This window comes from Protopterus annectens, chromosome 1.part0 (assembly GCF_019279795.1).
Source record: "Protopterus annectens isolate FY-2018-M chromosome 1.part0, PAN1.0, whole genome shotgun sequence".
In the NCBI taxonomy this organism is placed as follows: domain Eukaryota; kingdom Metazoa; phylum Chordata; order Ceratodontiformes; family Protopteridae; genus Protopterus; species Protopterus annectens.
Window position 1 is genome coordinate 688,913,205 of NC_056725.1, and position 26,125 is coordinate 688,939,329.

The 26,125-nt window shown below is 36.3% G+C and overlaps 1 protein-coding gene across 1 annotated transcript in view; it reads right to left on the bottom strand.

Annotated features, from left to right (window-relative positions):
- The window catches only part of LOC122793921 (latent-transforming growth factor beta-binding protein 4-like), a 2,484,519-nt gene that overhangs the window by 2,235,518 nt on the left and 222,876 nt on the right, over nt 1-26,125 (bottom strand). Inside the window, exon 2 of the mRNA XM_044062009.1 lies at nt 6,352-6,611. Coding sequence (XP_043917944.1) covers nt 6,352-6,611 — 260 coding nt within the window. The remainder of the gene's footprint in view (nt 1-6,351; nt 6,612-26,125) is intronic.

Sequence of the window (26,125 nt, forward strand, 5' to 3'; positions counted from 1 at the left end):
AGGGAATACAGCCCTCAGGCATATTCAGTGAATTCAGTTGTTGCCATAGTTGTCAACCTTAGCACAAAGAAACCTGGACAAAACCAATAATGGGGTAATACAGTCCAAAGAAAAAGGACACATTTCAAATATTCATCTTATAAACTTAGAAAATTGCTATTTCTGAAGAATATGAAGTCTGAAATTCAAATGCCTGTCAATTTTACTTCTGACGGAATAAAAACAATTTTCAACAGAGGCCCAGGGAGAAATACTGCAGACATATGTCTTTGTAAAATGACAGGACACCAGAGCAAATCCACACAAACACAGGGATGAGATGCAGACTCCACACAGAAGGCACACCAGCCAAGTATCAAACCAGAAAACCTATAGCTGTGAGGCAACAATGCTACCACTGCACCATCAAATAAAATATGTAAGGAATTAAACATTCAGAAACCTGAAGTCTGAAATTCAAATGCCTGTCAATTTGATTTAACATTTCTTAAACAGGACAATCTGACTTGGAATAAAAAAACAATTTTCAGCAGAGGCCCAGGAAGAAATAATGCAGACATGTCTTTATAACATGGGAGGACACAAAAGCAAACCCACACAAACACAGAGAGAAGATGCAGACCCCACACAGAAGGCACCCCAGCCAAGAATCAAACCCAAGAACCTGCAGCTGTAAAGCAACAATGCTACCAGTGCACCATCAACTATCAAGCATCATAATATTTAGAAACCACAGATATTATGAGGTACAGATCAGATCAAATATGAGGCAAATATCTGCAATTTTTTTTTTTACAAATGGTGGTGGGTAGGGAATTCAGGTCCTTAACACCTGCATACAAGGTACAGGGTTCAAGCCTGAGCATCTCCACACACTACCATCTGTTCTCTGGGGCATTACACACACACACACACACACACACACACACACACACACACACACACACACACACACACACACACACACCAGTTGTACTTACTTTAGTGATTTTAGGTAAGCAAAATAGAAATGCACAAATATATGTACACAAACACGCACATGCCTTCGCATTTACACACACACACACACACACACACACACACACACACACACACACACACACACACACACAGTCAACAGCCACCTTCCTGGACTATGCTAAGAAAGGGTGGTGGGAGGAGCTGACCGCTACTGTTGAAAATTTTCAAAAGCCCCTGTCAGGATGCAGTGAACCTTAACTGTTGATGAGTTATCTTCAGTCAGCAGTGGACTTTTAATGCACTTTCTCATGTCAGCAATGCTAGTGTGGTTGAGATCATGTAGGACAGCTGAAGTTAGTGGACAGGGCTGCTGTACTCAGGTTAAAATACCTCTTCAGTCTTACATAAAAATTAGAAATATTACATCTGGTTCAGTAAACTGAACAGTTGGGTCTGTTATTTTATTTCATTTTTATTATTACTTTTTAAATTTATTTTATTAATTTTAAATGGGCTGATTCACTAGGCCTACCTTCCTCTTTTCAGGGAGTACTATCTGGTTAAACAACCTGCTCAGAGCCAAGGAATAGGCAAAATGCAAATGAAGGATGGGAGATTCAAAGCCAGTACACGATTTTTATTATTATTATTTTTTTGTTTGTTTGCAGGGGTAGTCTACTGATAAAAATGACTATTTGCATGCAGAACCCAGTTGAATAATTTTCACAGTAATTACAAAGAAACGGGGACAGAGGATAAGAGAAGGTAGCAAATGAAATAGATGTACATACAGAGAAGGAATTATAAAAAGTTAAAATTACCAATGTTTTGCAAACAGTTTTCAAAAATTAGAAAGAGACCACTTGCAACTCATTGTCTTAATGCTCTGTGCTAAACTGCCAAAACTTGTAAGGGGAGTACATTTCTCACTCTGCATGGAATCCCCTAAACCAAGACTGGGGAGAGGATATTGTAGCCAATAACTGTTTGCATTTGAAAGTAAAGTTCCTCCGTTTAAAAAAAAAAAATTCTTGTCCTGCCTTCTTGCTAACTACCTAATTGTTCAGTATCCACCACTACTACCACTGCTACCACATATCTACTAAGGAGAGACCTGTTTTTCGCATAGACATCATTCAGGCAGTCATATACATTTTTTTCCTTTTTTCAGACCCAATCCCCTCACCCCAGCCAGGTGATATGATGGCCTGCTATACTCTTCCCTGCGAATTATGCGCATTCCCACCCATGACCCAAAAAGCTTAACAGAAGGGAACATGTCGCCAGCTTACAGTACTGCATGCTGTACACCTCTTTCTACACTAGTTATCAGCATTGCATCAGATTGGATTTCTTTCCTCTCACAGGACAGGCGAGCTGACCCTGGCAGATAAGTCCAAGTCCCCTAACTCTAACAGCACACAAACGGTTAATCAGCTCTAGTTATCTCATTTACGATCTGTGCTTCACTGTTCTGTACTATGACCTTCTCTGCAGTATTTTACTCATCTATGCTAACTTAAACCCAATCCCTCCCCCTTCCCCTAACCTCAGCCATAACCATTAGGTCTCTAAACATTAGGTACCTTTTCCCTAACAGTACCATTAAACAAGATGCATAAAAAAGTACACTCACAAGCATAAAATTATGCATATTCTCTTCACTAACCCATAGTCTAACCCTAACTTACAGACACTCATGTGTGCGTGTGTTCTTTCTTCTTTCTTCTTCCTCTTCTAGGCACAGGCTGCATAGCTGACAAATCCACCCAAATACGTAAAATCCGATTCCCAAATCCAAGGCAAAAACAAAACAAATAAAAATTATTCACAAAAAAAAAAAAGTAAAAAGATCACGAAACAATCCGCAAACTCACAAAGCAAGGAAAGCTGAAGCTAACTGAACTGACTGATTCTCGCTCACATAAAGCCCAGGAAGAGAGCGACAACCAGTCAGCAGCATTTAGCCCAGCAAACATGTCATGATGTGCCTGCGGACGTCGCAGTCCGAGCCCCTTCCATATCTATGCGGTTTGTGTCTCAACCGCATAGATTTCTGGGAAGTTCTGGGCATCACAATGATGCCTTCTTTGCTCCTCCGGGCTGCAATGAAAACATTGCAGCAAGAATTAAAAAAAAAAAACGCTGTTGCGATTGAAGCGCGCAATGCGCATGCGCGTAATTTCGAGTCACGGACTCGAAATTTAAAGTAGAAAAACAGATTTTTTTTTTTTTACATAAAAAAACAAAATAAACTACTCAGCTGTCTAGCTGAGGGGGCTGCAGTCTGGCAGCCCGATGCCATGAGCCGCCCCTGTATATATATATATATATATATATATATATATATATATATATACAGATATATAGGTGCAGAGGTAAGCACAAGGCTAGCTGTCTTCCAGGCCATTTTAAGCCAAGTCCGTTTCACTTTTTGTGCTCAAATTAACCTACCCATTTGGATTCAGACTGGCCTTACACATCTCATAGTCAATAATAATATATTACCCCTAATGAGAATAACTGGGATCATACAGGAGACCCATGCATGGGATAAAGCATGTTAGAGTTGCCTCTGTAATTAATTGTACAGACAGCAGTCCTGGGGTAACGTTTTTGTTTCCCATCCATAGATCCAAGTTGTGCTTGAATATGGACAGAGATGACCTTTGTTTTATGTGGATAGGAAGTCTACTCTAGAGCAGCGGTATCCTCTGCAAGATATACCTGTCCCTTCAGTGTTCCATTTATGTTGTCAAAGAGGATTAGATCCTGACTCCCTGAGACAGAGTATTTCTGATGTCATTTGACTTGCAAATCCTTCAGTATACACATGTATACTGATTTTATGTGCATTTATGTGTATATATATATATATATATCTATATAATGTGTGTGTGCGTCTGTGTGTGTGTGTATATATATATATATATATATATATATATATATATATATATATATATATATATATACACATATACATGTACATGCATACGCACACACATACACACAAAACCTTACATATAGACAGATTAATGCAATTCCATGCAATGCATTCCAACTATATACAAAGATACATTGTCCAATAGGATTCTTTTGTTGTGAAAATGGTACTGTAATCTCACCTAGCATATACTGACCTAGTTTTATCTCCTTCTGTCTTTTCCACACCCAGCCACCTTGCCAACTTTTTTTATTTATATTCTGAAATCCATTCACAAATTCATACACGGGTTACTTAAAATTTTACAGAAAACATGTTTTATTTTATAATGCATTTTATGAAACTGTAATACTTTTGTTCCTGACTGTAATCCTCATCAGAGTCAAAAATCAGGCATGCTCTGCAAAATTCTAGATGTATGAAAGGGTTGATTTGCAGCACAATTGCATTTGGTTGCAGCACTCCAGTTTACATTTACAGCAGGAGGAGAATGAAAAAAATCTCTTTCACAACCTAATTAAAAATACCTGCTGCAAAGGAGGAGGGAACAATTCTAAACAGAATTTAAATTCACTTAAAAAGTTTTAGCAGAACACGCTACAGTGTGCACTTTCTGAAACTAATGGCTTGCATTACTGACGGCCTTAGTCATGTGACAACCCATCCATAGCAAGGAGTACGGCATCATTATTGCAGAAAAGCAACAACAGCAAGTCCCGAATACAGTGTATGGAAGAACCAGTAAATCAAATGAACCCTGACAAGTACACCGAAGTAGGGGAAGGGCATCCTAGAGGGGACTATAGCAAACTTAATTTACTGAGGGCTTTTGTCTGCAACTCGAAAGGCATCACATGAAATTGCTCAAAAAATCATGTCTGATCCATAGGTATTTTGTGGATGTTCTTCCTGTGCTGTCAGATGTTCAATTTCAGAACCTGTACAGTAGCAGGACATGAATATGTCCCTGGAATGAAAGAATGAGAAGAAAAAAAAAAGCTTGATGATTTAGAATGCCTCAAAGCTTATGCGTGCAACCCCACATGGAACTACCAAGATCCCTGCTTGAATGCACTTATTAGAAAGACTGTTGAAAAGCAGAAACTCTCATATACCAGCATAAGAAACAATGAAAGACCGCATTTAAATTAAAGAGTTGCAATACTTACTATAAGTTTAAAACTGTCTTTCACACAGATCATCTGTGGGAACTGCTGTGTGCTCCTTCTGCAAAATAAAGCCATCTAGAAATCTTACATACAAATGTTCTTATACCTGCATGTGGACATTTTATGGACTTCAGAGGACAGGCTACTGGGTGGGAATGCATGTATATTTTACAAGAAGACATGCATCATTTAAAAAGGCATTACAGGGCAAAAAGAGCCATGAAGGGTGGGGTTTACTTTTCAGTGTTCCTAGAATGATGGGTGACTTTGTGAAATGTTTTGTGTTACCTGCAAGTGTACAAATATCAAATTTTACAGAAGATGGCTAGCTCTACCACTATGACTGGAATCAGTAAAAATAAATGTTTCCAATTGCCTAAATCATTATTTTTGGAGGTAGGACTGACAGATAGGGGAAACATACTTCAGGGAATAGAAAACATGTATTTTATCCTTTAAAAAGATCCATTGTAATCATTAGAAATCAAGAGGTTGGAAAGGAGTTTAAACAACAAATGCAGATTCATTTTATACAGAGTGTGTATGGTACTTCTATAAAGGGAAGTATGCTATGTCCAAACAATAAATGATGAAAAGGTAGAATTATTTTACTTGCAATGTTATCTTTTCTGCTGATTTGTTTCCAGCAGGGTATATATTCCGTCTTAACTTTTTTTATAGCTGCCATCCTGATTACCATGATTTATTGAATAACATCTGGCACCTTTCTTTCACTGTGGGGTTTAAAGAAGACATATGTTCTGCATGTTGAAAACACAGTCTTCATAGCTTCATCTTCAGGTATAGTTTCTGTACTATGGCAAAAGCACTGGATAGATATGGTATTTGTTTAATTCAAAATATTATTTATTTAATTTTGGCAAATGCACACCCTTCCAGCTTGTCAAGCATTCTGTTCTGATATGCATCACAGCACTTAGATACTTAAACTACAACATTTAATTTTACACTACTTGTTTACTGACTCTGTTGAGTTACATAGTACAAGTTTCCTGGCATATGATATGCATGAGAAAATGGTGGGGCAGTGGTCAACATGCTATGATGCTGCACTCTAGAATCTGATCTGAAAAAATGGACAATGAGACACTGTATCTGCACTCCAGTTTGTTAAGTGGTGATGCAAAATATAGAACATCATTTCAAAGAAAATAAAGTGGCATAGTTTCCATAATTGCCAAATGAGTCCATGTTTATACTAGAACAGATGGGTTCTATTAAGCAAGCCACTTAAATATGTTTAGTATAAACTCTTACCTCCTGATTGTTTACTTCTTTAAAACAATATCCAACTCCTGCAGTCTCAGAGTAGATTTCTGTTCTTGGACCATGCTGGGCTTGAATACTATAAAGCTCTGCTCTCTTTCGTAGGGCTCCTATCTGGGATATGTCTCTCTTAAAGCTACCCAGCTGAAGAGAACTTTGTTCTGTTTTCTCATTAACTCGGCTAACATGGTGAATCTTCACAGATGCCTCTGGAGGGTGCTGTATATGAACACTAACCAAGGATGGCCCTCCTAAAAGATTAAGAAAATATATTATTTCTTAACAGAGGATGCACAAAAATGTATTAGGTAGAAATCAACAAAGAGCAACTCCTATTTTCAAGGTATTTTGTAATTTTCTGTCACCTCAGAAAAAAAGTGCATGCAATATAAGATTAATCTGAGGTCTACAAAGTTTGGTTTACGTGAAGAACATAGCCATCTTTTCACTACTATATTGTCAGATCATACAAACAAAAGCATGCAGCTCTGATATCTGAAAACAGTTAAACACTAAGTGAAGCATTTCTTACTTGCACGCATATGGAAAATGATTTTCTGATATGAAACCTGATGAATTACATTAATATAAATAAACAAAATGCTCAAATGTCAGAACATGCAAAATAAATGAAAACTAGATATCATTACGGTGGTAACATGCACCTAATTGATTCTATAAAAATATTTTTTACAACAAATTAAAAAAATAAATGCTTGGAAAAAACAAACCATCATCGGATAGGCATCACATCACACCATGTGAATTAAGGTGAAGGAAGTGCATAGCGTAATGTTTGTTTATTTATTATTTATTTATTTATTTATTTATTGTATTTAAGTTTGATGACTGGGGAAGTCTACTGGGCCAAGAAGAGCCCGTTTTCAGTGGAAGCCCAGGGAGAAAAGCTCCACAATAATTGCAAGTTACATTTCACATGTTACAAAAGGACATAGTTCATACAGCTAATTAAACATTTACAGATAAGCTCCATGATATTTGCAATTGGCAAGTCACAATGTTACAAAAATGAAAAGACATAATTCAATACAGAAATTTCAACATTTACATAAAGTGAATATTTTTGTTATAAACTGAATTGTAGGTTTAAAATGTCAAAATATATAGCTACTAGCCATAAGTAGATTAGGAAAATATTATGCATGGGGAGGGTAATAGTACATTTGAGATTGGAGAGTACAGTACAACAGATATTAGAGACAACATTAGTTTTTAGTAGGGAGGGATTATTTTGGGTGGGATGAAGTAATAGTAGAGGTAGTTGGATGAGTCAGTGCAAGGTGGAATGGGGGGATTAAGTTGGAGCATGGCAAGGGCATTCCCATTTGGAAAAATGATGAGGGAGTAGCTGAGATTTGAAATTTGTATGGTTAGGTTGCGTAGGTGGTGTGAGGAGAGATTTCCACTGTTTAGCTAATAAGTGTGACAGCAGTAGATGGCCAGGAGGGTCATGCAGGTTTGTGGACTTGAAGGAGATTTTGTTTTTTGGATCTGAGTGAGAGGTTGGGAATGCAAGGTTTTAAGGAAGTAGAGAGAGCTGGGCAGTTGGCAGGTTTAAAGATGAGCTTGTGGGCAATGGTGAGTTGTAGGTAACTGAAGTAGTTGGGTAGCTCAAGCCAGTTGAGGGTGAGGAGAGAGTGGCAGTGGTGGGATGAGTTTATTTGAAATGGTTGCAAATTTGGAGATCTTGTGGCAGCAGGCTTCAAGTTTGGACCGAAGGCCAAGATGGAGATTGGTGAAAAGAGGGGCACCATACATAAGGGAGGGGAGTAGGAAGGTGGATGCAAGAGTTTGATGTGTTTAAGGGAACTACTCACAGTCTGTTGATAAAAGTAGAACTTGCAGTGACTTTTAATTCAAATATGTAGGAATTAAATGAACTTAAGAAGCACAATATTTTTCCACAATGTCACACACTGAAGGGACTTGTATCTCCATATTTGTCAATCAGAATTTAATAATTTCTAAACAAAAATAAGCAAATTATAAAATAATCTAAAAGCATAGCCTAACAACTTTAAAAAAAAAAAAAAAAGAAAAAATACAGTGATGTATGACAAAGAAATGTATATTTGTTAATAAAATGTAACAGCAGCCTAAGAAGTACGTCACACATTATAACATTTAAGAAACTGTTTCCATGATACTGGAAGCTAGTTTGCTAATCTTTTAATATAACTATTGATTTGTAATATAAGAACGCATTGTTTTCATTACCTTAATAAAATAGGATACAAATGTTTCAGCTAGGGTCACTCATTGAATGATGTTTTAATATTTAACCAAGGCAAAAATAACTTGAAAGAGTGCGACCTCTTTATTTAAACTAAAATAAAAACATTAATAAGAATAATAGGATTGGGGATTATTATGAATAATTCTGTCTTGTTTAACTGACAATTGATTATTTAACCTATAGTAGAAATGTGTTTTCAAATCCTATCATGTCTTTAAAAAACACAGTTTTATAACACATTCCAGTGGTCAGAGTTGCACGTTCCCTGACACAGGATATGCTGGTACATCTAGCTTATTATAAATTGTATTGTGTGCTTGTTATTGCTTACAATTTTGTAACCCCAGACTGAATTCTTTTACAACTGCAGTCATATTATTCTTCTGTCAGTTTCTGCTTCAGAAAGTAGAAAGACTAGTTTGTCATAGTACAAATTCCATGGCAAAGGACTATTAGATCTGGAGAAAAAAATGTGCCGTGACACCTGATGTTTTAATGCAGCTATACTAGTATTACTGAATGCATCCTTTATATAAAGATATTTGTTAAAGGTCACATTTAAATAAAGTTTATTTCTGATTCATATAGTAGAGCTGAAATGTGAGTTTCTTGATTTCTTTAATAACCGCATGTGCTTACATATGTACTCTTGTAACTCATCTTAAATGATGATTCAGTCTTCTGCAACGCCAAATGTATCCGCATATGTTATTTTACTAAACATGCATTTCTAGGCAATATCACACATTTGTTATTGTAGATATAGTTTATCTAAGACAAACTGTTCAAAACATTAAGAAATTTTATGTTAAACATGAAATGTTTGTCATTTCTAAAGTGACATCTTTGTAATAATCAGAAAATCTTAAGGCAATCTGTTACAATTGGCTGCAAAAGGTCAAAGGTCCAAAAGGTTAGTTAAGTATTCTTTCAAACTTGACAAGTATGACAGTTTGCTTCCTTGTTTGCAAATAGAAAAATGAAATTACTGCTGGTTATTAGAAAAAATAAAAATGTTAGCTGCTTTTCTTATAAGATCAGAGTGTTATTTCTTAACATTATCATTTCCACAACATTATTTGGAGCCCCAGTGAGATCTAAGAAGATACTGACTCAACCTGGACCCTCCAATAATGTAATAAAGACAATTTTCAGTGGCATTAATATAGTGTAATTGCTCTTCTTGTGACAATGTCGTGTTTTTTTTTCTGACTGAGAGAAATGTAGATGAGAAAAAGAAAAAGAAGAAAATTCAGGTGATATTGGATGCCTAAAGTAACCAGGTTAAGACTAGATTAAAGGTACCAAATGTATGGCTAGCAAGTCTTAGCAGGTAGATACAGTCAGCCAGTGTTCAAATGGATGTGTAAATTATGTATCTATGTATAAATCCCATGAAACTATGGGTAATAATGTGAATGTCCTCACTGTACAGAGGCCAGGTATGAATGAAATGTGATGTATGCAAGTTAAAATTTTCCTAGGATTAAAATTGCATCAGGCTAAAATGTCATGGTTATGCATTTTGAAAAGAACTTTATTTGCAGTGACAATGCTGCTCTCGTTTAAAGTTTCTAACTTTCCCCTTATTAAAACTGAAAAGTGTATGCATATCTCAGCATGTCTTACCTTGGCTGTGAGACAGTTCCCTTGCTTTCTGTTATGTACAAGTAGTATAAATGTATGTATATTTGTGCAAGTATGAATGAGATTGTGGGATGAGTATTCTTCCTGCAGTTTGGAATAATGGCAAAGTCAAAAAATGTGCATATCTTAAGTCAAGGCACCAGAACTGTTATTCAGAAACTTCAAATTACTGTTAAGACTTCAAAAGTACAATTATTAAAAAAATAATATTGTGATGATGTGAAATATTGCCATGTGTGCCAGGGAGAATAGGGTAGTGTATGTGTAACATATGCCAGCTTAGCTAGCTGGAGTTTTGTGGAAAGTGTTGTGTCATTTGACTATCACACTGATTTGTACAGATGCATGTATTAAAAATGTATCAACAATGTTATTATAACTGATTAAATGTATATGTTTAAACAAAAAATTCTGGGAGGGAAGATTAGAGGTTTTTGAAATTGTTTTATAACTTTCATATAGTGCAAGTCTTAGCAAAGCTCTGAGTGTGTATTGTACCAGTTAGGTGATGAAACATGATGTCATTCTATAACTGGCCCTGAGAGGATAGAACTCACACAGCAGTTTGTTTTGTTTTATTTGGAGCTTGATATAAAAGATCTATGTCAGTTATCACATACAGTTAAGTCAGTTCAGTTCAGTTTGAATCACCTCATCCTGCCTTGTGGAAGTAAACATCTCATCTTGCCTTGCTGTATTAATTAAGTTAACTAGGGAACAGTTATTCTGTAGACAGTCAGGAAATACAGTGAGACTAGCTAAGCATTGTTTTTCTGCATCTGTGAATCTATCCAACTGTATTATTTTTATATCTCCTGTGATTGAAACTCAGGTGTTTATTGCATTTAGATAAATAGTATTCTCATGTTTTCTTTTTACTTATATATATTTTTATACCTTTCATTGCGGCTGGTCTTTTAGAGAATACTTTTAACAATTTGAGAGTACTTATGCTTATTTTAGTGATGCTGTGGCAACTCCAAAAAGCCTTGTTGCTTTGGTTACATTCTACCATTTATATTAGTATTTATTTTACTCAGTATAACTGGATACCCTTGTAAGACCCTTGGAGTGACTGACTGGTGGCAGCATAGTTACCCTATATTCTGGGCAGGGGGGGCACAGCTTAGTAAATCTGTGTCAGCCTTTCCCAGAAGTGTCTTTGTGTGTGTGAAAATTAAATACCCAGGTGCGGGAGTATAAGCTACTTTGATCACACACACAGTGCTCCAAAGTGAGTCTTGTTTGTGATCTGGACAGACAGAGAGTCCAGTCCCAGGTCTGAAGCATGTTGCCTGTGTCTTCTTGGGAGAAATTGTGTTTGATGCAGAGAGCTGCTGCTGAAAAATACTGCGTGATTCCATTCCTATTCTTAGTGACCATCTTTCACTGGTGTCAATAGTGAGGATTGAGGCTTCTTGATTACTGGCCTGGGGTAGAGAGACAGTGACAAATATCCCAGGAAACAGCAATTTTTTTTAAGTCTGAAACAGATACAAGTTTGTCTTCACACTGATGCAAGAAATGACATGCTGCCAATACAAGTATGATCTTGTCAATCATCATCATCCTCTTTCTGCTTTTCCCGTTAGGGGTCGCCACAGTGGATCATCTCTTTCCATTTCTTCCTATCCTCTGCATCTTGCTCTGTCACACCAACCGCCTGCATGTCCTCTCTCACCATGTCCATAAACCTTATCTTAGGCCTTCCTCTTCTCCTCTTACCTGGCAGCTCCATCCTTAGCATCTTTTTCCCAATATACCCATCATCCCTCCTCAGCACATATCCAAACCAACACAATCTCGCCTCTCTTGCTTTGTCTCCAAACTATCCAACATGAGCTGACCCTCTAATATACTGATTCCTAATCCTATCCAGCCTAGTCACACCGAGTGCAAATCTTAACATCTTTAACTCTGCCACATCCAGCTCGGACTCCTGCCTTTTTGTCAATGCCACTGTCTCCAACCCATATAACATAGCAGGTCTCACTACCCTCTTGTAGACCTTCCCTTTCACTCTTACTGGTACCCATCCAGTCACAAATCACTCCTGACACTCTTCTCCACCCATTCCACCCTACCTGTACTCTCTTCTTCACCTCTCTTCCACATTCACCATTACTCTGAACTGTTGATCCCAAGTACTTAAACTCGTCCACCTTTACCAACTCTACTCCCTGCATCCTCACCATTCCTCTACCCTCCCTCTCATTTACACACATATATTCTGTCTTAGCCCTGCTGACCTTCATTCCTCTGCTCTCTAGAGCATATCTCCACCTCTCCCGTGTCTCCTCAACCTGATTCCTACTCTCACTACAGATCACAATGTCATCTGCAAACATCATAGTCCACGGGGCCTCCTGTCTGATCTCATCTGTCAACCTGTCCATCACCACTGCAACTAAGAAAGGACTCAGAGCTGATCCTTGATGTAATCCCACCTCCACCTTAAACGGATCTGTCACTCCCACTGTAGTCCTCACCACTGCCACACTACCCTTGTATATATCCTGTACCATTCTTACATACTTCTCTGCCACTCCCGACTTCCTCATACAATACCACAACTCTTCTCTAGGCACCCTGTCATATGCTTTCTCCAAGTCTACAAAGACACAATGCAACTCCTTCTGACCTTCTCTGTATTTCTCCAATATTTAGTGTTTTGCCATATTATAATCTTGATTGTAAAAGTTGTGTGTTTGCTAAGAAGCCAGCAAAATAATTTACCGTTTTGGTTTCCTAATGTATTCAGTATGTGTTCATCAGCCTCTGTGAGACAATTATCATAAGGTAAACTATGCTGGCAATCCTACTTCTTGAAGGTATACTGTCCATCACATATATATATATATATATATATATATATATACACATATATATATACATACACACACACACACACACACACACACACACACACACACACACACACACAGATTTAACTACAGGGTATTTTAAAACATTACAGTGGAAAGCAAAAGGCTACTGTATTGTGTTCAGTATCAAAAGTTTATGCTAAGCAGAACTAGCCAAGGTCAGAAAAAAAAGCTTCACAGAAGCTAAGAATGTGCATGTTTAGAAATCATGCTCAAGTATTTCAAAATGTTCAGTAAATCTAATGCATATTATGTTCATCCTACGAGTGCTGATATTTTCAATTACTTATTGGCAATCTGCCTAGACAAAGGACTATAGCCCTGAATACAGTGATGGAGAGGGTATAAAAAAACAGTTGTATTGCATACAGTTTGTGTATAATATGCTTTGACGTTACTGTTAATAGCACGCCTTTCTGCTGTCCATGCTTTGTCATTATATTTTACCTTCTCTGTGATGGATTTATTTATTTATTTTTCTGGTGAGTCTCTGAGGATTGCCATCAATTACTGATGTCAGACATTACAGTATTTATGAAGTGCCCCTGATTTTGGCCATTTGTTTCTGACTTTGTCCAAAATTACTGAGCAAAGAGGGTGAGAGGTATGACTAATAGTAAAACCACAGAGATGCTAGTAGAGTTCAATAATAAATTATTGCATTTCACTGCTATACAGCTTTGTTCTACATTCCTACTGTTATAAACTGTTACATAAAATCTACATATTTCAACAGATAAAGACAATTACAATACCTACAAGTTACACAGACTAAAATCAAGACATAACCAACACACATTGTTATAGACTGACAATGCAATCTGTAAGCTATTTGTTTTCTTAAATAAACTATTAATTTCATTAAATAGTTATTCCAAGAGGCTGGGGCCAGTTCATAAAGAGATTTCTCACAAGTAAATAAAGCAACATCGGTTTTGATCAATCAGTTTGTCTCATTGTCTCTGAGAAGGTAAAACAGTGCGATTCACAAGGGAGGACAACAATTTGTAGATTAAAAGTTGCAGTGTTTAGTGAAAAGCTTACCCTTCCTAAAAAATAGACAGCCATTTCATACTTCATTTAGTAGTAAGAGTGATGTTCACTGGGTAGTAAAAGGCTGACCAGCCTTAAAATTATATTTTCATTAGTTTTAATTACCAGAGTATTAGCTAAGATAGTAAAATAATAACTTGTAAAGTATATTTAATGAAACAGTTTGCACAGGCACAACTGCATAAAATAAGTACCACCCCATGGCCAGTTTTCACTGAATCTGTTTGATAGTGACATTTTCTATGAATTTATATAGATCTTGCCTAAAATATACATCAGAATGGAAATAATATACAGTTGGAGTCCAATGTCTCAGTTGTTGCAAAATACAAAAAGTTTCACTGACACCTGTATAATATTTATAAACTCAGTAATATCATTCTCATGAAAATTGTATTAGCAGTAAAGTTTTTAAAATTGCATTTCCATAAAGCTGAAAGCCAGATAGAGTTGCTGCAAGTACACAAGTAATACTTATATCTGTATAAAATACGACTGATGGCATAAAGTTTAATGAAAAAAGTTTGCTTTTGGAAAAAAAAATTGTGTAATCACGGATAACAAATGTTGGTTTAATAGGCCTTGCTTCAGTAAATATGCTAAAAATAACTGCAGTGCTATATAAAAGTTTGTAACTCCATCTGAGTGAAAGCTGCAGCAATAATTACTTGTGTTTTATTTGGGAACAGTGTATTTAAAAAAACTACAACAGATTCCCTATCAAATTGTTCCAGACCAGTTAATTCAAATTTCTTCACAGAACACATCCCTTAGACTTCAAATCAAAAGCCAGTAGTGTTACCTTCAAAAGATGTAAACTCTACCAAGAGTGATTAGAAATAGTTTTTATACTTAGTAATTTTCTAATTTTATGTATGTGTTTAATACTTAGAGTAATTTATAGAGTAAGCAGACTGCCTCCTTTTATTACTCTACACTGAGTACATACATAGCTGTTGTATATTTAATGTAAAATGAATCTTTTATAGGAGTATGCAGCAAAGCATTAAGTTCATCACTGAAAAATATAAAGGCTTGATAGTGTTGAAAATGATTACAAGTTATTAACTTATTGTATATTACAGTTACCAAAACATAAATTGTCCATATTACTAGTAGACTGTTTCAGAAGTCTAGGTAGATGACACATAAGTTTGTACTGCTCATTTTTATAATTGCCAACCAAACAAGTAATATAGATAGCACAGTTAAGTAACAAATATACTCACGTCTAATCAAAAAAAAAAAAAAGGCAAAGTAATTTGTGCATGACACTAATTTATATCCACCTCAACTGAACTATCAAATTGCTATCCTATCACTTTTATCAAAAATTCTCGAAAAGTGCATACAAACTTAAATCCTAAACCATGTCTTATCCAACAAGCTTCTAGCTAATACCCAGCATGGATTCCATCCTAATCACAGCACTACCACTAACACTATTAATCAATAATGAAATGAAGGCAACCTTGTATCTTCTGTCTTTCTAGACCTCTGTAAAGCTTCCGATACCTTCTCTCATAATAAACTCTTAACTGTAGTATCTGAAATCAGCCTAAACTACTCCGCTCTTGCATGGTTCCAGGACTACTTATCAGATTGCAGATAAGCTATAAAATGACAAAATAATCTGTTTCCTCTTCTACCAGTTACTTTAGGTGTTCCACAAGAGTTTATCCCTGGTCACCTTCTCTTCAGTTAATTCATCGACAACCTTCATACGCATACTGCCGCCCTGCATGCTACATTGGTCCGATATGCAGACAATTCAACCCTCATCTGTTCTGCTCCAGCCCTCCAAGAACTTCAAAAAAACAACACAAGAATCTTTTACTGCAGTTGAAACCCTGCTATCAGATGCACAACTCGTACTCAACCCAAACAAAACTAAGCTAATGCTGTATCATCCCACATAAAACAACAAATCTAATCCTTTCATTCAAGATAATTTCAGGCAACAAAATCGCTATTACACTAATTCCCCCAAACCAAACTTCTAGATGTTTTAATAGACCAAAACATGACGTTTGACATACATATTGCCCAAACATTAAAACAAGTTCACAAAAAACTTGGAATTCTATACAGATACAAAAATACCTATCTAATAATACTAAAACCATTATTGCCAGAACCCACCTAGTTTTTACACTTCTCTATGCATCCCCAATATTCATTATTCTCAACAAATCTGACTTAGCCAAAGTAAATACCTGTTACAACAAAATAGCAAAGCTTACAACTGATTCAGCCTTTAGGTCTCATCACTGCCAGGCCCTTAGAAAACTATCTTGGCTAGAACTACCCAACCTGTTTACCTTAAAACAACTTACTATGGCCCAGCAAACATTTTACCAACCTGAAAAAAAACAGCTTGACAGGGCCTATTAAATCAATAGTCAAGTAAACCCTTACTACGATCCAGTAATAAATCATTATTGGACATTACCCAAAGTAAAAAATAGCTCAGGTGACTCGCTATAGTCCAACTACAGTGCAAAAATTTGGAATGCCATACCCCTTAACATAAAAACTACAGCCAACAAAGCCAACTTCAAAAATATTTTCAAATCCCATTTAGATAGCTCATGGATATGGACCTGTTCCTACCTGGGCTAAACTATTTACACACTATATACAGCCATTTTTGCAACACATGTCCTACACAGAATGGCATACCTAGGATGTTATTCACACAAAGCTAACACTATCATGTGTGTGTGTAACAATAGTGTCTTTTTTCACTGTAGTATGTACACTATCTTATTATATTTTACTACCTCTAAAATGAAATCCTGTAATAGTATACATCAACCTTATATTGTATTAAGTGAAACACTTCTCCTGTTCACTTGCCTTGTTTGAAAACTAAGCTTAAGCTATGCTACTCAGGATTAACATATACAGGCCTGACTCAGCTTTTGCACTTTTATTTTTTATTCTTTCTTATCTCAAAGTGTTATCACTGTCACTTGCTACTTACTATATATAACTACCACTAAATGTAACCACTGCGAATTGTGTATGTCAACAATTTTATAATGTATTAATATTAGCTTTCTATTGTACACCTACTATAATACATTATTCCTGTTTTTATAATCTTGTACTATTAATAATGGAGCTTTTCTCCGCGGGCCTCCACTAAAAATGGGCAGCCTGCCCAGTCAGACTTTCCCGGTAAACAAATGTAAAATAAAATAAAATAAATACATATCTGCTAAGTTATAGACTGTTCTACTATAAAACAGACAGTTGTAGCAATTTAGAAAAAAAGGGGTAATATAAAACATTTATGTGAGTTGTTAATAGACTGCCTTTAAATAAATTTCCAAACCTGTGCATGGCAAATGTAACTTCTTAGCAAGTACCTGACATGTCAGACCATACTCTACATTTTAGTGGGTTAAATCCTGAGTTGTAAAACAGCATCCTGAAATGCTGTTACGTGTTTACAATGTAAACTGATATGTCATTTATTTTGCTTATATAATTATACATAAATCTTCTGAACATATTATTTAGTAAGCTAAAATGTTAACACAATATACATACATACATATAGGTATACTACATTATTGAGATAGAAAGTATTTGTTCTATTTAAATACACAGTCTGTGTTTTACTCAGGACTTTCTCATACAACACACTTATTATTTGAAAAATGGAAAGCTGTTCTGATGATTCATTGTTAGTCTGTTTGTATTAACTTTTTGTGTTTCTTTCTATCCTTGAGATCTGATAACCTACGAAATGACAGACGTTGAGCTAAACAGTAATGGAGAGTAGTATTGTTTCTGTATTCATTAGTGAATATTACTTAAGTAAAATAATATTTTTCAATATAAATGTAAATATGGTCAAACAGTATGAGTACATGTAAAAATGAAGGAGGACTCTGATTCTGCATTCTAGATGTTATACTTGTATCAAAAGACATCAATGTTTTTCTTTTATGACATGGTTGTGTATTAATTCTTCAGAACTGATATTAAGCACTGGTAGTACCTGACAATATGCACCTCATGTGCCTATTGTTTATGTGTCTGGTTAAATACCTATAATTATATACATGCAGTAAAAATATAAAACACTTCATAGTAATCAGTTTTAATGTAAAAAGTCACTACACTAACATATACTGAATGACAAGAAAAAATTTTACTGATTGTCACTAAGAATTATGATAAAATTCCATATTTGAGTGTTTCTTGAATCTGCCAAAGAAATTTGTATAGTAGTCTGTGTATTATGATCAAAAGGAGGTGCACTATAATTAAAAGAACAAAAGAGAAGTCACTACCAAACACTGATATCCCCTAAAGTAATTTTTTCTTAATGCTAATGTTTAAAATATGTTGCTTTTCCAAGCATTTTAATCAGACTGGTCAGTATGTGCTATAATATGAATACTGGAAACAACTAAGCTATAAAAAATGATTTACGAAAATAGTATTGCATCATTGGTATGTTTCCATTTCCTGGTTGAAGCAGCATATTTCAGTAAAAAGTAAGAAAAACAATACCACTCTACTGATCAAACAGTATTATGGGCAAGTGAATAAAAAGATGCATGTGCACTGTTTAAATCAGTGCTGAAAGTCTAAATGAACACACACAACTGTAAATTAGACCACTGACTTTATTAATGACTCATCCATCATAGTCATGTAAAATACATATACACACACACACACACATATATATATATATATATATATATATATCTATATATACACACAGATACACACACACACAATATATATATATATATATATATATATATATATATATATATATATATATATATGTGTGTGTGTGTGTGTGTATAAAATCAAATCCAACCTTTAAAGTTCTTACTTTGATATGGACAATTTCAGGTGTGGTGAAATCAATGTCCAGAGGGCCAGGAAAAAAAATGTAGATTTTTTCCTTTTCCAGCATGGGAAATTGTCATTTTCTTTCCTGAGACAAGCATTGAGCATGCAGTACTGTGGGAAAGGGAGCTGTTTACTGAAGGGTGTATCTCTCAGATATGTTGTTCTTGTTGATTGAGAGATTCTGTCATTTAATTTGCCTTCACTTCTTGAGAGTTTTGGAAGACTGGTTGTAACAAATGATCATTCTACTGTTTGCTATGAGATCCTGCATGTGTTCAAGGCCTTCATTTCCTGAAAAAAAAAGGCAGAGGGCTTGTGGCAGTGACTGTCTTAGTGCTTGCTTCAAGATCCTGTATAGCATTCTATTTAAAACTAATCAGCAAGAAATAGCACTAAATAAAAACCCTGTTTATGCATACAAAGTCATTGTAGCCCACATTTACTCACGAGGCAGTGTTCCAGTGTGAGGGGGAAAAAGGGGCTGCTAAACTCTGCATGATACTTGCAATGACCTTGTTAAATGCAAAGCAAAATGACTGTTGCAGATGTCATTCAAACAGTCCAGTTTACAGCAACTACTACATGGTTAAATGCCAGACCGCCATCCCTATTGTCAGTAACAATGTATCATGTGCATAAAAATGTGCTGCCATATCATCGCACATCTATATACCCCTTCAAATAAACCGACAAATAACCTATGCATCATAACGGTTAAATCAGCAGCCATCAAGACATAGACTTAACAAATGGCCTTGTCTTCATCTACAAAAGAGTGTTGTTGCAGGTTCTGCATTCCCAGGTGGTCATAAACTGATATGCACAGTTTTGTTTGTTGCTTACCTGATTAATTCCATTGACTGAAGTAGAATACTGCAACACTCACCGCCAAAGATGTAAAATATCACTTTTTATTTACAAAAAGATTAGCGCTTTCACGTAACAGAGTACGCTTCATCAGATCTACTTAGAAATGGTAAAACACATCAGTTTTATACCCAACTTAAACAGCAATTAATCAATTATTTAATCAATTATACAATAAATCAAAAAATCTTTAAAACATTCTTAAAGGAACATGACAAAAACCTTATATTAAGCAGTAGAAACACTGTGAGACCATACATATATAACGTAGAGACCCTATTAATCTACCAGCTGATGAGTATATTCATAAAAATTATGCGTGGAAGCTATAGAAGGCATAAACACTTATATATAGAGACATCAATAATGTGCAGATGCATGAACTATAAACCAATATTTAAAAAAAAAAATATCTGATAGTGCAGAAAAATCTATTCACCTGGACCCAACTATGTGAATGTATATAGAAAATATATGTATAAAAACATATAAAACATATAAAAAACGTATATAAAAAATACATATATAAATGCAATTATATCAATAGTATTTCATTAAATAAAATGTATCATTATATTATATAAAATACTTGAGATTAAATGTGTATATGCTGAATATATATCATGTATATGCTGAATATATATCATGCGTTCCGGCCCCAAAACCCGGACAATACCAAGAAAGGAGGAGGGGTATCCATATTCATCAAGGACACCCATACCTCTAGATTGGTGGCAACGCACGATGCATCAGAAACCATCCAGGTGCAATTAACCATAGGCAAGACTGCTCTGCAATTTGTAGCATGTTACAGGCCACCCTCGCAAACTCAGGAACCTCATATGGCCTTCCTGAAAACACTGGAGGGGATAAATGTATCTCCGAACACCATCATACTAGGTGACTTCAACTACCCTAATATAGACTGGGAACACTACTCAAGCCCAAACACTCTAGCCCAAAAGTTCCTGGAATTCATAAACTCAAATGCCATGGAACAACTAGTCACCATCCCCACAAGAGGAGAAAACATACTTGATCTCATCATCACGAACATGGGAGCACAATGTTCAACGCCGGAAGTATACCCCTCACTGGTGAGATCAGATCACAAACTAATCTCGCTGGAGGTCCTCATCCCGCCCCACCCAAATAAAAAAGACCACAGTAAAGAACTTCTCGAAAGCCGACTTCACACTTCTAAAGACTAGTGTGGTCTCCTTTAAGGCACCTGAGCCGGCGGTAAACATTACTCAAACCGCTGAATCACTTACAAATGCCTTCTACCAGCACCTGCAGGGTTGCATGGATCAGGCAATCCCAAGCAAAACAAAGACTCTTTGTACCAAAGGCAAGCGTCCAGTCTGGTGGACCCCAGCCATAAACAAACTCTACAACAAAAGGAGAAAGCTACTACAAGATAGAGCAAAATCCTTAAAAGGTAAGACACCGCTGATCACTATAAGTAAAAAGCTAAGAGCTCTCATAAAATCATCCAAAGCTAATTTTGAGAAAAAAATAGCTAAGGACTCTAAAGACAACCATAAGGCATTCTTCAGCTATGTCAGAAACCTAGGAGGAAACTCCCAGATATGCTCAGAATTAGTTCAAAATGATGTGAAGATTACTGATCCTACAGACATTGCCAACATACTGGCTGACAGGTTCAGTGCAAACTTCTCCCCTAAAGGAGAGATATCTATACCAAATGATTGTAGCCCCCAAACATCTCTAACGCCCAGGTGAGAACTGCTCTCCAAGGCAAAGAACACAGCATCCATGGGACCTGATGGTGTCCCCGGCTATGTGCTCCATGAACTCAACGAGGAATTAAACCCACAGTTAGGACAGCTGTTTAATCTTAGTCTCACCTCCGGATACGTACCCAGGGAGTGGCGCACAGCGACTGTGGTCCCACTCCACAAAGGCGGTGCCTCCACCGACCCTGGAAATTACCGTCCCATTAGCTTGACAAGCCTTATCTGCAAAGCCATGGAGAGGATCATAATGGATCTCATAAATAAAGACAGAGGGAATTTGCAGACTCTAGATCCAACCCAGTTTGGCTTTGTCAAAGGCAGATCATGCCTCTTAAACTTGGTTGACTTTTTCGAAACAGTCACCAAGGCCATTGACAAAGGAAAGGCAGTCCATGCAGCCTACCTAGACCTGGCGAAGGCTTTCGATACAATACCCCACTCGGGCATCATTGATAAACTCATCAACTTAAATGTAAACCCATACATTACAAGATGGGTTGCAAACTGGCTGAGTGACAGAACCCACAGGGTCAGAGTTGCTGGCGCCATGTCAGACTCAAAGCCTGTCACAAGTGGTGTCCCACAGGGCTCAGTCCTGGGCCCACTCTTGTTTGGCATCTACTTTTCTGAAGTACAAGCAAACACAGGAGGGTTATGGCTGACAAAGTTTGCAGATGACTGCAAACTGGGCGCCGTAGTTGAAAACACATCCGACACAGATATCCTTCAGAAGGGTCTCACAGAAATGGATAACTGGTGCCAGAGCCATGGCCTAAAGTTAAATGCCAAGAAATGCATAGTCATACCCTTCGGGAAAAATAAGGTTTCCCCTAGCTACCATATAGGAGGCAATCCCCTGATCACAGAAGAAGTTATCAGGGACCCGGGAACCCAGGTGGACAGTAGCCTTTCATTCAACACCCATATTGCTAAAGTAGTTAGGAAGACCTTCTACATTGCCCACCTTATCATGAAGGGATTCACATCTAGATCAAGGGAAGTCATAGTCTCCCTATACTCATCACTCATCAGACCAATGATCGAGTACAATGCCCCATTCGGAATGTATCTGACCCAACACTTGCAGCAGCTGGAGAGGCCACAAAAGTTCCTCACCAAAAGGATAAAGGGTCTCAAAAATCTGTCTTATGCTGCCCGACTGAAAGAACTCCAGTTATATTCAGTTGCTTACCGCTTGCTCAGAGGTGACCTATGCCTGACATACAAGGCCATGTCAAACCCAGATTTGATGAACATGCTTCATCTCAAAAAATCTAGATCCCTCAGAGCCACAAGGGCGGGAGACTTAAACCTCGACACGATTATTAATAGGACGTGCTGAAGGGATAGATTCATCACCCAAAGACTCCCTATGCTGTGGAACAAAATCCCGGTTTATGTGAGGCAGAGCACCTCGCTGGCCTTGTTCAAGAGGAATCTTGACCAATGGATGGGGGATCGCAGATACACCCCAGGGGTTACCTCAGTGTCACTGCTCGACAGAGGCACAGCAAAATAATGGGCATAGTTTCTCCAAACTAAAGGGGTGGCGTAAGCCACAAAACTATGGGCTAGGCTTATAAATGCCCTCGGGCAGATAGCCTAGTATGAACCTATGAACCTATGTATCCTACCTATATCTTACTATGTCATAATTAAACATATATATATACATATAAATATAAATATATATATGAATAAATATATAAAAATAAATATATAAAAAATACATATAGATATAAATATAAATAAATAAATATATGTATGTATATAAATAACCTTATCAATTCATGTAAGATAAGTACACATATATGTCAACATTATGTATATTAAAAACTTTTAAAATTATAAAATTTATAAAATATACTGTTGTTAAATTGTACTATTGTTGAATGGAAAGGATACTGAATATATGTGTCTTACTGTATAATAAAATCATCATTCATTTATAGATCCTAGCATCCAAAACCGGTCTTAGGGATACAGTATGATTAAGTCCAGGTGGTAAGTGTGCCCCACTGATTAATTGTGATTAATTCCATGTACTGTTTAACATGACACAACATTAGCCTTCAGATCTAGCACATTTCAGAGTTAAATATAAAAACAAATGACAAATGTTCCTAAAGTCGTACATGAAAAAAAAAAAAAATTACAAAGTGGCGCACAGCGGCGGTTATTCCACTCCACAAAGTTGGAGCCACAACAGACCCCGAGAACTATTGCCCTATAAGCCTGACTAGCTTGGTCTGCAAGGCTATGGAGGGCATCATCATGGAACTCATTAACAGAGACATTGGGAACCTCCAAACACTGGACCCTACCCAGTTCGGCTTTGTTAAGGGCAGATTATGCCTCCTAAACCCGGTGGACTTCTTTGAGACAGTTACCAAGGCTATAGATGAGGGAAGGGTGGTACACACAGCCTACCTAGACCTTGCAAAGGTCTTCAACACCATTCCCCATTCTGGTATTATAGACAAGCTCAAATAAAAGAAAAACGAGTTTACTGGAGAAATCACTTTATAAAAACACAGCAAAGCTTTCAGGCATAAAAACCCTTCCTCAGTGCATTACAAGTTACAAATGAATAACATACTAAATTTATACAGGGTTATTATCACATGACCAGCAGCCCCATGGTCATATGACACATAAACAAACATATACAATAGATAAAATAGCATTGTTAAAATTAACATTGTTAAAAAAAGTTTATGCAATGATAATATTATTTAAGTTTAGTGTGTTGTAAATGTTTAAGAACAGGTTTTAAGGTAATAAGATCATTAAGTCCTGGTGGTTGATCCGCTGCTAACCTGATTATCCATTCATATTCCTTTAGCTCAAGTAAATTATTAATGTCACCTCCACGTGGTGTTGGTTTAACAATTTAATATTGTATTCTACCAACATTTTGTAGACGACTGTTTTATGATTTGGAAGGGTACACAGATAGAACTACATGAATTTTTAGATTATTTAAACAATACAACGGATTTTTTGAAGTTTAAGATGGAATACTCAGAGGAGAAAATAGTGCATTTGGACTTAATGCTGTATAGGTCAGAAGATTTGTTTCATACTAGCATTTATCAGAAGGAGGTACATTCAGGACGCTATTTGCATTATAAAAGTATGCATGCACCACATGTATTCAAGAGCATAGTTACTTCCCAGTTTAGTAGGGTGAGTAAATTGAATACAGAAAACACAAAATTTCATTTACAGCTTGATGACATGTATATGGAATTTAAATCTAGTGGATATGATAGTAGGTTGTTAGTTGAGTTAAAAAATAAAACAATAGCTGATAGAGATACTATCCTTAAACCTACTTATTCAGAAGGTATTAATATGTCTGAGAATATGCAAAAAAGCACTAAAATTAGATTTGTTACCTCTTTCAATGCTAAAACACACCTGATTAAACAAGTCATACAGAAAAATTGGTTGATTCTTATGGCCTGTATGAATGTCAAGAAAATCTTAGGTGATAGACCTTATTTCTCTTATAGAAATATGAAAACATTAAAACAAAAACTTTGCTATAAGGATTTCAACTTTTTTTCTACTGCAGTGTCCGCTAATCCTGGCACATACAAATGTTTTAACTGTTCCTGCTGCCCTGACATTCTTGACCAAACTAGTCACCAGTTTAGACATCCAGTAACGAGTAAATTATATTCCTTTAATTTAAAAGCTTATTGCACTACTACCTTTGTTGTTTATATGGCTACTTGCTCCCAATGTCCATCCTTTTACATAGGAAAAACTACAAGAAAACTAAAGGATAGAATAGTGGAGCATAGATCAGAAATCAAGAGAGCAGTAGCCACAACTGCATTATATAAACATATACTTGAAAAAGGTATTCATCATAGATTTTCTTTTAGGGTTATTCATGTTGTTAAACCAACACCACATGGAGGTGACATTAATAATTTACTTGAGCTAAAGGAATATGAATGGATAATCAGGTTAGCAGCGGATCAACCACCAGGACTTAATGATCTTATTACCTTAAAACCTGTTCTTAAACATTTACAACACACTAAACTTAAATAATATTATCATTGCATAAACTTTTTTTAACAATGTTAATTTTAACAATGCTATTTTATCTATTGTATATGTTTGTTTATGTGTCATATGACCATGGGGCTGCTGGTCATGTGATAATGACCCTGTATAAATTTAGTATGTTATTCATTTGTAACTTGTAATGCACTGAGGAAGGGTTTTTATGCCTGAAAGCTTTGCTGTGTTTTTATAAAGTGATTTCTCCAGTAAACGCGTTTTTCTTTTATTGTTGCTCCTTTGATTATAGACAAGCTCACCAGCCTGAACATAAACCCCTACATCACAAGATGGGTTGCCAACTAGCTAACGGACAGAACCCACATGGTGAA